This window comes from Cricetulus griseus (assembly GCF_003668045.3).
Source record: "Cricetulus griseus strain 17A/GY chromosome 1 unlocalized genomic scaffold, alternate assembly CriGri-PICRH-1.0 chr1_0, whole genome shotgun sequence".
In the NCBI taxonomy this organism is placed as follows: domain Eukaryota; kingdom Metazoa; phylum Chordata; class Mammalia; order Rodentia; family Cricetidae; genus Cricetulus; species Cricetulus griseus.
In genome coordinates this window covers 226931790-226945803 of record NW_023276806.1, presented here as the reverse complement: position 1 = coordinate 226945803, position 14014 = coordinate 226931790, and the positions used below count along the sequence as shown (strand labels likewise).

Genomic DNA, 14014 nt, shown 5'->3' with positions numbered 1-14014 from the left:
CCCTCTTGTTCAGGTCAGCTGTTTCTGTGGGTTTCACCAGCCTGGTCTTGACTCCTTTGCTCATCACTCCTCCCTCTCTGCAACTGGATTCCAGTTCAGTTCAGTGATTAGTTGTGGGTGTCTGCTTCTACTTCCATCAGCTGCTGGATGAAGGCTCTAGGATGGCATATAAGTCAGTCATCAATCTCATCATCAGGGGAGGGCATTTAAGGTAGCCTCTCCTCTGTTGCTTAGATTGTTAGCTGGTGTCATCCTTGTAGCTCTCTGGACATTTCAGTAGTGCCTGATTTCTCTTAACCCTGTAATGGCTCCATCTATTATGGTATCTCTTATCTTGCTCTCCTCAATCTGCTTTGTTATAGAAGCCAGGACCACCATCCCCAAGGTGTATCACCCACAATGGGCTGTGCCCTCCCAAATCAATCACTAATTAAGAAAATGCTTTACAGACTCACCTATAGTCCACTTATATTTTTGGTTGTGAGCCTAAGCCACCTCTCTAGTCCTGCCTACAACCCAATCTTATGGAAGCATTTTTGAAATTAAGGCTCCCTCATCTCTGATGACTCTAGCTTGTGACAAGTTGACATTAAAAACACAAAACTAGACAACACCAAACCATTGACCAGATTCAATCAAGACTGTGCAGACTCAAAAAAAGAAAAACTTCTGGCTGCGTGAAGGGTGCTGATGCTGCTAGGAGCTCCAGGTGACCAGGTACATGACCCCACACCAAGCAGCCTGCTGTTCCTCACAGGACAGAAGATTCTTTATGGTCCTGCATCTGTCCAATAACCAGAGGTAGACAAAGCCGTCCTGTGTCAGCATCCCACTTGGTCTTTTCTGTGTACTGTTTGAGACCTTTCTAGAAGAAGCTTTGTTCTAAGTGAAAGATGTTCACGTGTGAGCTAAAATGAGTTTGTTCTTTGCTTACATGGTAACTGTAAAACTAGATCTTCTTGCAAAATGCAGGCAATAGGAAGGAAAGCAAGATGACTGAGCACAGAGGTGCACACCTATGATCCCTGCTGTTTAGGCAGTAGTAGCAAGAGAATCATGGGCTAGCCTGGGCAACATAGAAAGGAAACTTGAGAAGGCAATATGTTTTCACAAATAACAAGAAATAGTAAAAATCTTGTGAGATAAGTTTAAAAAAAGTGGGACACTGAGATATCTAACTTGGGATTCTGGTGAATATTGACTAAGATACACACTATGTGAAGACATTCATTGTAAATTCTGTTTAATACGTTTCTGAAAACCCCCCAAACAAATGGGTGTTTATGAAATGGAGTCAGAGCCAGTAACCAAATCCTTTCATACTTTGCATGCCAAGCCTCTTACTTGTAGTCATATGACAATCAAATGAAGAAAAGTAGGAAATGACTATCAACTGAGAGGGAAGCATTGCCATAACGCTGGCTGTGGGAGGATTAAGCAACAGATGCTTCTCGGTGAGGAACCTAAAATTCAGAGTCAATCAGAATGGTAATGGTAACCACTTATGTTACTGACAATAATTATGCTGTCAGGTATAAAATCTTTATCACGTTTGTGGTCTCTACGATAGACTGTGTTGTTGGTATTGTTGGCAATGGTTTCATCACAGTCCTCTACGGGACTGAGTGGATCAGGAGCAAAAGATTCCCCACTGGGGACCAACTTATGCTGATGCTGAGTTTCTCCAGGCTTTTGCTGCTGATCTGGATAATGGTAGAGATTACTTGTAGTCTGTTCTTCAGGTTCATTTATAGCCAAAATGGCATGTATAAACTCTTCAAAGCTGTCACCGTGTTTCTGAGCTACTGTAACCTCTGGTTTGCTGCCTGGCTCAACGTCTTCTACTGTCTGAAAATCGCAAACTTCACTAACCCTCTGTTCCTCATGATGAAGAGGAAAATCACAGCACTGATGCCTCAGCTTATGAGTCTCTCGGTGTTGGTTTCCATCAGCCTGAGCTCTTTCTTCTCAAAAGACATCTTCAATGTGTACGTGAACAATTCTGTCCCCATTCCTTCCTGCAACTCCACGAGGAGGAAGTACTTCTCTGAGACCAATGTGCTCAGCCTGGCTTTTTTATATTATATGGGGATCTTCCTCCCTTTGATCATGTTCATCATGGCAGCCACTCTGCTGATTGCCTCACTCAAGAGGCACACCCTGCACATGGAAAACAGCACCGCAGGCTCCAGGGACTCCAGCATGGAGGCTCACTTGGGTGCCATCAAGTCGACCAGCTACTCTCTCATTCTCTACATTATCAATGCACTGGCTCTATTTGTTTCCATGTCAAACCTCTTTGATACCTACAGTTTCTGGAATAGTCTGTGCAACTTTATCATGACCGCCTACCCAGCTGGCCAGGCAGTGCATCTAATCTTGAGAAACCCTGGGCTAAGAAGAGCCTGGAGACGGTTTCAGCACCATGTCCACCTCTACTTTAAAAGGTAGAGCCAGTGACTGGAACCCAGGGAATATTATAAGACCTGGTCCAACCAGTTCTGCTTTTCCTCACAGACCTCTTCATTCACTTTTCCCCCATACAAAACCTGCTCTGACACTAACTACGCCTCAGGTAACTGGATACCTACATGAATTTGAAGTTGGGTTAACCTGAAAATCTAAGCAGAAGTAGCTGAACAACTTGAAGACTGACTTTTAAAAAAAAAGTTTCTTGACGGATTCATTCGTCTCCGGCCCCAAACTCTTTTTCACTCTCCACAAACCCCTGAGTCTTGGGGGAAGATCTCAGTTTAGCCTGGAGAAGCTCTGATTGCTGTCTGTTATTTATTAAACACCCTTTGATCCTTGAAGATATCTTGATCTAGATAGAAAATTATCTGGTTAGTGTACTTTTAACTCCCTGATAACTCCAGAGACTACAAAGACTGCTGTCAGGCACAGTATCCAAGCCTAGAGGGAGAAGAGAAACCAGAATTCCTATAGAGAAAGGAATTTGGGAAAGAACTGCTGATCACAGCTATTAAGATGTAAGATGTTAGGTCTTCCAAAATGAGTGGCACGTGATGAGGCTTTGGATTTGATGCAATGGAGGCCATGCTTATTACTGATGGAGTGATAGGGTGGCATCCAACTTCCAGAAGTTTCCAGAGAGGGAGAAGCAAAGGTGAGAGTATGTACACAGAGAGTTTGTAAAGACCAGTCAGTAACACAAGGGTTTCTCTGGATTAAATGATAAACCAGAAGGTGGAAAATGGAAATATACTCAGTCAATTGAATGATTTATTTTTCCAAATGAGAGGAGATGAAGAAAGAAGAGAGGAAAACAAAGATGAAGGGGCAAGTGTCAAAGGAGCAGCAAGGCCAGATAAAGCGTCTATTATGTGTACTAACACTCACTGGCCACCAAAGGGCCACCTACTGGCTTTACCTATTCCAAGCTACCTTGAAGAAACTAATGGGAATAGCTGTGGAGAAAAAAAGCTTTCCTCTTCATTGTCACTCTTCAGAACTGCACTGGCAACATTGTTTCAAATGATTGTTTACAAAATGGGAACTTGAATATCTCTTCTATTGTGTACTTAGTAAATTAAAATTAATGGAGAGAACAAAGAGAATACTGCTGCTCATAGGAAGTTAGGGAGCTCCCAAATGAAACCCCAGATTGACAGCAAAGACAAAGACTAATAATTCTGTGTCCCTTGCCTCTCAGATTAATGTGATGGAGTGCATTACACCTGGAAACAGCAAATGAGAAAAACAAATCACTACCCACACTCACACATACCCACTCATTCATTCACTGGTAATTGTGAAAACCCATTGTTTGATTTTTTTAAGTGATACCTTATTTATTTAAGTGATGATTACCTTCTTATAGTTGTTATAGTAAAAAACAAATTAGATTGCAAGTTTCATTCTATTCCTATGGAATAGAGAAAAGAAACACATTTTCCAAGTAGCAGATGCTGACAAAGAACTTCTGCACCCACTGTATATGTGCTAACACATCACAGAAGAAGCCAGAATGCTAACAAGATACTGACGTGGGTAATCCCTCTCTGGGTGGGCTTGTTCTGAAGAAATGGTGCCTCACTGTTTGCAGGCACCTACAACAGCAGACAGGAAGCTGAGTAGCTCCACTGTGGCTTCTGTGTGTCTGTGAGTTTGCAGACTGCAGGAGAGGCAACGGATTCAGGGAAGCGCTCGCCTACTGTGTCCTCCTCTAGGAAGAGGTAGCAGAAGTTTCTTGTGATAAAAAGAAGATGGAAAAATTCCGGAACCTGTGGCTAAGAGCAACAAGTCTGGGCAGGAATGATGTGGGAAGAATAGCTTGAGGAGAAAAAAAAAAAAAAAACTATGAAAGGGAAGGTGAGGGGTGCTAAGAGCTGAAAGTCAGTCTTGGCCAGTGCCAGTTTGGGAGAAGCTTTCTTGCAACAGCTCTGGCTCAGTACTTCACGCCCAGCAAAACAAGAGTCGTCTAAGAGTATTCTGAAGCAATATTTCTAAACAGGATGATCCCTGGTTAAGAGTGGGTATAGCAAAGGTGCTCTATGTAGGTACGTTCATCTACCAACAGCCTCCACTGAGAAAATAAAATGTTCTGGTTCATCTTTCATTTACATATAAAAGACGTCTTTTATGTACATATTTATATTTAAATATAATGTATGGATATATTATTTACACATTCATATACAATGTTTTATGAATGCTGACTCAGGATGCATCAGGGGAAAAAAAGACATAAGAGAGAATTTTTTTTATTTTTATTTTATTTATTTGTTTTGTTTTGTTTTGTTTCTAGTCAGGGCTTCTCTGTGGCTTTGGAGGCTGTCCTGGAACTCTGTAGACCAAGCTGGCCTTGAACTCACTTGTGCTGGGATTAAAGGCGTGCACACAAACACCAGGCACGAAAAAAAAAAAATTAAGTGATGCAAAAAAAGAGCTGGAGAGCAATGGGTCAGTAGTTAAGAGTAATTGCTGCTTTTGCTAGGGACCCAAGTTCAGTTCTCAGAAACCACATGATGGCTCCCAACCCTGCATAACTAGACCCAGGAGATCAGAAATCCTCTTCTGGCCTCTGTGGACATCAGGCATGCACACGGTACACATATATCCATGCAGGAAGACATTCATACACATAAAAATAATACATCTTTTTCTAAAAAGTGATATAAAGAGAAAAGGATCTGAGGTTCCCTGGATTTGGGTGTGACTGGGTAGTAAACCAGGATGCAGAGAAGACCCCCAAATTGGAAAGTTAATAGGAAAGCTTGGGGGATCTCTTGGACAGTGGCACCTGTACCCCCATGTGGTCCTTACAGGCAGGAAACCATATCCACGCCCTGACTCTGCTCTTTATTAAGGTGGGACATTGCTGTGACTGCATCCCTGAGCCTCTGAAACTCCTAACATCCACCTCTAGACTCAGTGTCCTGAGCCCACTCAGACCCAGCTGTATACACGGAGCACTGGGTCTGGACACTACTTAGACTGGGGAAGAATGTGACCACAAGGTCAGTAGTACTTTGTTTTAATTGAGTGGAAAATGGAGGGCAGATGCCCTGAAGCCTTCAACACCACCACCACCACCCCACTCCCCACCCCCCACCCCTGCATCTCCACTGGGCAAGAAGAGAAATGGTTGCCAGGCAGCCAGAATTCCCACTTTAACTGCCTGGGAACTGTTTCAGTGTTGATTTGAACAAAATAGGGCACTAGGTCAAGGGGCAGCCAGCCTTTCTACCAAAAGCCGGATAGTAGATGCTTTAGTTTTTGTGAGGCACAAAATGTCTCTGTCACAGGGACTCAGCTCTCATGTGGCAGAAAAAAAAGAAAGAAAAAAAAACCTGTAGGAGACAACATTTAAAAGAATGGGTGTGGCTATGCTCAAAAACATCTTTATTTATGGACACTAAAATTTGAATTTCATATCCTTTTCAAATGTCATGAAATAATATCTGCTCTTGAGTTTGTTTAATCATTAAGAGTGTTTTTTTAAAAAAAGGGCCAGGCATGATGGCACATGCCTTTAAAGCCAGCACTGGAGGGGAAGAGATAGGTGGATTTCTGATTTTGAAGCTAGCCTGTTCTATTCCAGGACAACAAGGACTACTCAGAGAAACACTTTCTTAGGAAACAAAAAAGATAAAAAAAATATTCTTAGTGCCTGACCTATACAAAGAAGAGGAGGAGGGGAGGAAGAGGCGGTTTAGATTTTGCTCAAGCCACAGTGGCAGACCCTGTGTGGCAGTAAGGTCGCACTGTAAACCACCAATGCACAAAGTAACAACCTGTGGCATTCAGCTTTCCCAGTATTTTGTCTCTTGTTATTTTTCCAGTTGCTTTCCAATCCTTTTAAAATCCTTTTCCAATCCTCTCAAACACAACCCTACAGAGAGAACCAACTCCCACAAGCTGTCTTCTGACTTCCATACATGCCCAGTGACATACTTAAGTTTGAGCACATGCACACACACACACACACACACACACACACACACACACATAAATATAAATAAATAAATAAATAAATAAATAAATAAGTGAAGAATAAAATTAGGGCCAGTGGAGTGGTTCATCGGGTAAAGAATGACCTAAATTCAATTCCTGGGATCCACGTGGTGGAAGGAGAGAATCGACTCCAGCAAGTCACCCCTAGCACTCTAAACCAGGCATGTGGCCCATACTTGTCATCCTGTCACTTGAGAGGGGCAGGCTGGAGGATCAGAAGTTCAAGATCATCCTCAGCTACAAGTCAAGTATGATGTCTGAAGAGAATACATAAGGCTGTCTTTAAAAAAAGAAAAAAAAAAAAACACACACACAGCCCTCTGGTTCTTTGTAAAAACAAAACATCTAGTTTAATAGTTTCCTCTGTGAAGGGTGTTACACAGGGCCTGGTGTTTTGAAATACACTCAGAAGCCACTCACTCAATAGTCATAAAGAGCATAAATAGAACAAAGTGCACAGCTTCTGTCTCTTTGAGAACATTTGAAGGCGTTATCTGCAGTTTCAAAGAGTCACATCCCTTTCAACCGGCTCCGCTAGGCTGAACCTCAGGCTAGACCATTTCTCTTCCTGTGTCTAATCTGCATCCAAAAGTTTTTGCTTTGTGTTCTTTTCATGAGTAAGTAACAGGATGGCTTAGAATATGATGATATGTAATCTCCAGAGTCCTTGTGGTCTATGAGGAAAACACACTCTTTGATGCCAAAGCTCTAGATTTGGATTTCTGCTGTGGTGATCATGGATACCACTCTGAGCCATCTGGAAAGCAGAGATAATCATAATATCCACTTCCAGGCTTGCTGTGAGGCTCAAAAGTAATGATAAGTGTATAATATGCTAGAAAGCACCATGTGAAGGTTGATGCATGTATTCATTTAAATGAATATATATTCAGCAATTCAAAGACTAGGCTAACAAAAATCTCTTCCTGTAAGAGTGAATTGTCGGAAGTGGGAAGACTGACTAAATTATATTTGGGGTTACTCTGTGTGAGGGTGTGGTGAGGAGAGCCTGTATACTGTGGGTGGGGTCAGGAATGTAAATTAAGCCTCAAGTGGCCACAATTAAACCTTCTACCCCACAAAATATGTTTTATAAATCTTTGCCTTCCCCGCTTTTGCTCTTTGCCAGGGGAAGGGGAGAACCTGGAGAAAAGTCTCTTGATCTTACTATGTCAATTAGAAGAGATCAAGACTGGAAGAAAACGGGAATCTTCAGAGACCCACGTGATAGATGATGCTGCAAATCAGAAAAGGGTTCTATTACATCCCATCCTCCCTAGGGAAAGCTGCTATTTGCATCTCCTGCTTAGAGCTCAAAGACTGCAAATGAATCCCTGGTTTAGTCAAATCATTTAGTGGATGATACATTGAGGTCCCGATTGCAGGTGGGATCATGAGTGATAGAAATGCTCACAAGGAAAAAGGTGGCAACGTAACTCTCAGAGAAGACCAAGAACTACACAAGCTCCTTTCGTTCTCATCGTGCTCCATAGTGGAATATCAACACACACACACACACACACACACACACACACACACACACACACACACACTCACTCACACTCACACACACACACACACACACTCACACACACACTCACACACTCACACACTCACACGCACGCACACACACACACTCACTCACACTCACACACACACGCACGCACGCACGCACACACACACACTCACACTCACACACACACAAACACACACACTAACACTCACACACTCACACACACACCCACACACTCACACTCACACACACTCACACACTCACACACACTCACACTCACACACATCTTTAAATGGGGAGATAAAAGCTCCTCTTAGGGATGAGTATTGATTGTGCTTAGAGGTTTCCAGGGGGCCTGACATGGTGACTTTTGGAAAAATGCCACTAGAGGGCGACCAAGTCATTTCTTTAGCATAAACCTTTTCTGTAACTGTTTCCAATTCAACAAACCACAATTCAAAAATATGAATTAAATTGATGACGTTTATTGGCCCCCTCTGTTAACTTTTTGTTATGAAAATTTTTGTGCTTTCCTTTGAAATTCTCCCGGAGACTCGAGATACTGGCCCTTGTATGCGGCCATCTCTCAAAACCCCATGCAGAAGCCAGTCTCCATTGGGAATGACTAGTCCCCGGTGAGGTAGAAGAGAAGACGGGTAACCAACGCCACAGCTGTCCCTGAAGGAATCAGCTTCATGGCCTTTGCTGTCCGCCTCCCTCAGAGAAGACAACGGGGCTTCAATTCTGACCTCCGTCATCACGTTTCCCCTGCCTAGTCAACGAAAGGAGATCATGAATCAGTTCAAATAGTTTTATGGATGGGTTCTGGCCAAGCAGTAGTGTGAGGCAGACAGAGCAGCAGACACAGGCCAGGCTTCCCACAGACAGAGGAGGTAAAAGCAATGAAGTATCACAGAGAAACAAAAAATTTACATTAACAAATTCTCCTCCAGGGCCAAGAGGGGATATGGCCATGAGCACCAGTTCCTAATGAGAAGTTAAGTCCAAATGACCACCACTTACAAAAGACAGATTGTTTTTCTCCAATGGAAAATGACATTTAAGAAAGGCCTCATACCTATCAATACCAAATGAGTGAATGGTTTTTGTGAAAATATTTTACGTCTTGTATTTCTTCATTCAGGGCTTTTTGGTTTTTGTTTTGTTTTGTTCTTTGCCTTGCTGGCCTTTTGCTTGTGTATTGTGATTTATATTGTGTACTCACACACACACATACACAACACCAACAGGAAGTAAGAATTCTATGGGCTGGTGGAGAGAAAAGGCACCCAGGCTTACTGATAACCAGAAACAGGTCTGCTAACAATGAGCCAGCTGGTGTTGGCACATGTCTTAATGCCAGCACTCGGGAGGCAGTGGCAGGCAGATCTGTGTGAGTTCAAGGCCAGTCTGGCCTACAGAGTGAAGGCCAGGACAGCCAGGACTATCTGTTACAAAGAGAAACCCTGTCTCAGAAAATAACTAATTAATTAAAACAGTAAGACTTAGCTGCCTCTATGTAGCCAGGGCTTCTGCTTTTGCACTCTGGTTACCCACAGTCAGCCAGAAGAAAAAGGCAAGTGCAGCACGGATTTTCGAGAGAGATGCCACTTTCCTGTAACCGTTGTCACAGCACAGTCACAGCTCTCCTCATTTCATCGTTAACAGCTGCTAACCTCTTACCATGCCACATTTACACACTAAACTTCACCATAAGAAAAACAGTATGTATAAAGTTGAGTACCATTGTTAGTTGCAAAGATTCACTAGGGGGTCTTAAGTATCCTCAATAGATAAGGGGTTGGGAGACATCTCAACATTTGATTTCCCTTAAAACAAGCAAAAATTGCCAAACTCGAATGAGAATGTGAAAGTGTGTGTGTGTGTGTGTGTGTGTGTGTGTGTGTGTGTGTGTGTGTGTGTATGCTTCCTGCTGCTGGCTGGAGTGCCAGGCTGCACTGTCATTCCAGGATATACCTTAGACACCTCATGAAATAAAGTAGTCACATGCCCTTTGACTCAGAGATACACCCCCAGGAAGTTTCCAGGAGAAGGGTTAGCACCAGTTGATAAATGGACACAGATAAAATCTTGTGTCATTGATGTAATGAGTCAAAGCCTCCCCAATGGGGAGAATGGGTCAGTGGGGCGGGGTGGACAGGGTAAGATGTGTAGGAGTCAGAAGCAATTAACTTGGTGTGTTGATAGCCATGTAGACAGCACTGAGCAAAGGACATTGGGAGGAAAAACACATCACATGAAAAATGACGTTAAAGGTAATACTTAGGCCCAAGACCGACGTCAACCATAACAGCTAGTGAATCTAGGACACACACACATACACCAGCACCCAGGACATAGGAGAGTGGAAAAGTTAAAGGCCTGGCTTCTGTAGCAGGGCAAGCTTGAGTTCAAGGCCTGACTCTGCTACCACTTGCTCCGTCACCTTGGGGGCCGGGGGAGGGGGAGGAACCTCTAAATTTTTCCTAAATTTGTTTCTTTAACTTAAAAATGAGAGCTTATCATCGTAACTCTTCTACAGAACAGTTTTAAGGCACAATTGAGTGACCATAAAGTAATCAAAAGGTGCCTGGCCACTTTAGAGCTATTGGCAATTGCTAGCTGCCAGGAGGAGAGACCGTTTCCTCTAAGAGTGTATTGCAGCCCCTGCTAAGTTGACCATGAATGGAAGAAAGACCACACAGCCTATTTGGGCAGCACGAATTTGTCTTGAAGGTTTTTGTTTGTTTGTTTGTTTGTTTGTTTAAGGACACAAAGTTGGATGGAGAAGGGAGGGGTGGTGGTTCTGAGAATCATTTTGGAGAGGATGAATATGATCAAAGCATTTGGCACTAAACTCCCCAGAGAACTAATTTTTAAAAGTGCCCGGCTTTAAAGCGCCAAGTTTTATTACAATAATAATATAAGTAGAAGATCAAGAATGAAGAGAAAAATAATAAGGTCTTTGTGAAAAAAAAAAAAAAACATTGGGGGAGGCAGGTATGATAGTAGCTGTGTAATCCCAGCACTCACCTAACACCATCAAATTATTAATTTCAAGTCAAGCTTGGTTACATAGTCTGGGAGAACTCAGTCTCACACTATAATATAGGAAGGCCTGTGTTAAGAGATTGCGCAGATAACACAAAAGGACAAAAGAACGTTGTGCCTAGTCCGGAGGCTCGCAACAGCTCTCTGGAAAGCAAGGATCTTCAGAAAGGCATGATTCAAGGCCAAAGATTTGGGACACAAGTCAGGATTACAGTTATGTCTGCATTTTCAGCAAATAACATTTCCAGGCCAGCGTCACCTCGAAGACAACCAGGCCATGTGAGTACAGCACTAGAACTCAGAGAAGCTTGTAACACCTCGCCACAGCCTCGGCTCTGGTCAGCCTTCTCTAAAGGTAGTCACAGCCTTAAGGGCCACGCCCAGCATGTCTTCAATCAACCTCGCCGGTTCACCTGGAGTTGCGATGACATTTCTCCTCGCTCTGGTCAGAATGTGGAGAGGGGGGCTCTGTAAGTTCTTTAATAATCCTCAGCAACGTGAAAAATGCAGAGCATGGTGGTCGTCTAAAGTCTTGAAGGCAGCAGAGGCAGACGGTGATGGCAACCTTTAAAATCAGAGGGAAGCAATTAACAGCCAGAGGAAGAGGGTCCTCAAGCGATTGGCTCCCGAACTTCTTGGCAGTCCACACCGTCGTTGGCATGTGTGCTACAGGCTACCAGCTGCTATGGTAGAAAGAATCCAGCAGGCATATCGACTAAATCAGTTGCTTGGATGTTATTTCACCCCAAGAAGATGGATCTTGGTCCAAGAGCAGGGATTTGTTCACTGGAGGGCTCACAAATCCCAGCTGAAAACACTGCCAAGGCCTTTTCACATTTCTCATGGAAGAAGCACCAGAACGAAAATGCTTCAGCATCCTGTAATTTACTTGTGGATTCACCTTACAAGCAAAGATGGGGGAAAAAACTACATAACGGGAATTCTGTCCACTCCCTATGGACAGAACTGAACAGCACATTCTCTGACATTCCTGAGACTCAGAGAGAGGGTATAGGCAATGTTTACTCTTAAAAACTGTAAACACCTGCCAAGGTAGTTGAGACCGTATATCATGAGGGCATTGGAGATGGCAGTTGCGTTTTGCTATCCTAGCCTACCCTCTGCCAACTCTGCAGAACGTTGGTGACAACTACCTTGGCAGGTGTTTACAGTTTTTAAGTCTCAATGGCCCTGTGTTCTGTGTTTTCTAGAAATTTCATGTGAACGAAATAATACATATTCAGTTCTCATGTGGCATAATAATTGATTAATATAAATGGAATTCAGAGAGCTGCTAGGTGTATCCTAATGAGTAGAGACCAGACATGCTACAGAATATCCTGTAATAAAAGAAATAGCCTCCTACAACCAAGAATTACCTCGTCCTGTGTGTCTAATGCTGAGGTGGAGAAAGTCTGTATTAGAGGGATGAATGAAGGCATTCATTAATAGATGACTCTTTTTTCAAACTTGAATTCTCAGATTATTATTAATACCCTTTGAATTTCTTTAAAATCTCTAGAAAGATTTCCATCTCTCTTCTCATATTTATTAGATTTGTGTTATTTCAACAAAACAGCTGGGGCAATTGAATCCAAAGGAAAAAAGATTTATTTAGCTTATGGTTCTGAAGATTTACATTCCAAACTGGATAGCTTCACTTTGCTTCTTTAGTAGTTTGTTCAAAGAACTCAGAGGGACAGTGTAAATGGAATTAGAAATCAGGTGGACACTGGAGATTTGGCACATGTTCACAGCAAACATAAGCCAGAGCCAGCGTTCTCTGCCAGCTCTTAGCTTTCAATATAAAGCTAAAAGAACTGCCTCAATCAAGGTCGTATCTTCTACCCCAAAGAGCCTGTATCATATGGTTGATTCACCTGGGGCTATGAAAGCCAGGCCAATACACTCAGATTCCAGAGAAGTCAGAAGGGCTAGCCATCCCAGGCTCATTACAGGCTTGTCTGGGGCGTTTGGGCTGTAGTTCAGTGATGGAACACTTGCCCTATTCACTCTCAACGTCTACTCGGCTGAATTCTTTCCCTATCCTCCTTTCTCCCTTCTCACCTCCTGCTCCCTCCCTTACTCATATCTCTCCCCCTCCTTTACCTTCTCATCACTTCCTTTCTTGTTCACAGACCATGATTCCCCCTTCTTTATATATAAATTAGCTCCTGTGTTAGGCAACCAGGACGTTGATGCCACCCTTACCCGTCAATAGAGAAATCACCCAGGCTGCATGACCCTCCTGTCTTAGGTTGGCTGGTCTCACCCGTCATTGGCTGCCTAATTTTTCTGTAGGCTCAACCTTAGTTGAGCTGAAGGATTCTCTGTGGCCATCAAGTGACAAATTGAGCCTAGGCTTGTCTAGCGCTGAGGCGCCTTAGCCAAATGAATGATAACAAGTCCTATGGCTACAAGGCCCAGAAATAAGGACCCAGCCCTTTCTTTGACTAAACAGCCTGCCATCTGCAATCCCCTAAGGAGGAACTCTCCAGAGAATGGAGGAACCTGGGTCTCATTTATCCTAATAATTTGATTGGCCAATTAATGAGTATAATGTGTTGATTAAGATTTAAATATCCTACCTGGACTAAGTTATTTCTGGAGCTTTGAGTGCTAAGAGCCTCTGTTACTTCCCTTGCCAGTTTACCCATCGTGCTGGCTATAATTACAGACTGTGAGATGGCAATCCCAGACACAGTGGCTGCCGTAGCAGCAACAGCAATAACTGCAATCACTCCATTTAAATGAAAACACACATTTATAAACAGTATTTGGGAATGTGGGCATCGTTCTCTCCACACTACTTCCTGCTGATTGGGGGCACTGAAATACCATGGGGATCCTAAGAAAACCCAGAAATCCTGGCTGGAGTGGTCTGTGACTGCATCGTTCCAGGTGTCTTCAATGTTGGATCACCTGGCCATTGCTTCTTGGGGGGGGGGGGGGGTCTTGCTTCATCAAACCATA

At 43.2% G+C, this 14014-nt stretch overlaps 1 protein-coding gene across 1 annotated transcript; it reads left to right on the top strand.

Annotated features, from left to right (window-relative positions):
- Positions 1–1485: 1485 nt before the first annotated feature.
- On the top strand, positions 1486–2451 carry Tas2r40 (taste 2 receptor member 40). Its single transcript, XM_027389715.2, has one exon. It carries the CDS (start codon positions 1486–1488, stop codon positions 2449–2451), a length of 966 nt encoding a protein of 321 aa, XP_027245516.1.
- The last annotated feature ends 11563 nt before the right edge of the window (positions 2452–14014 follow it).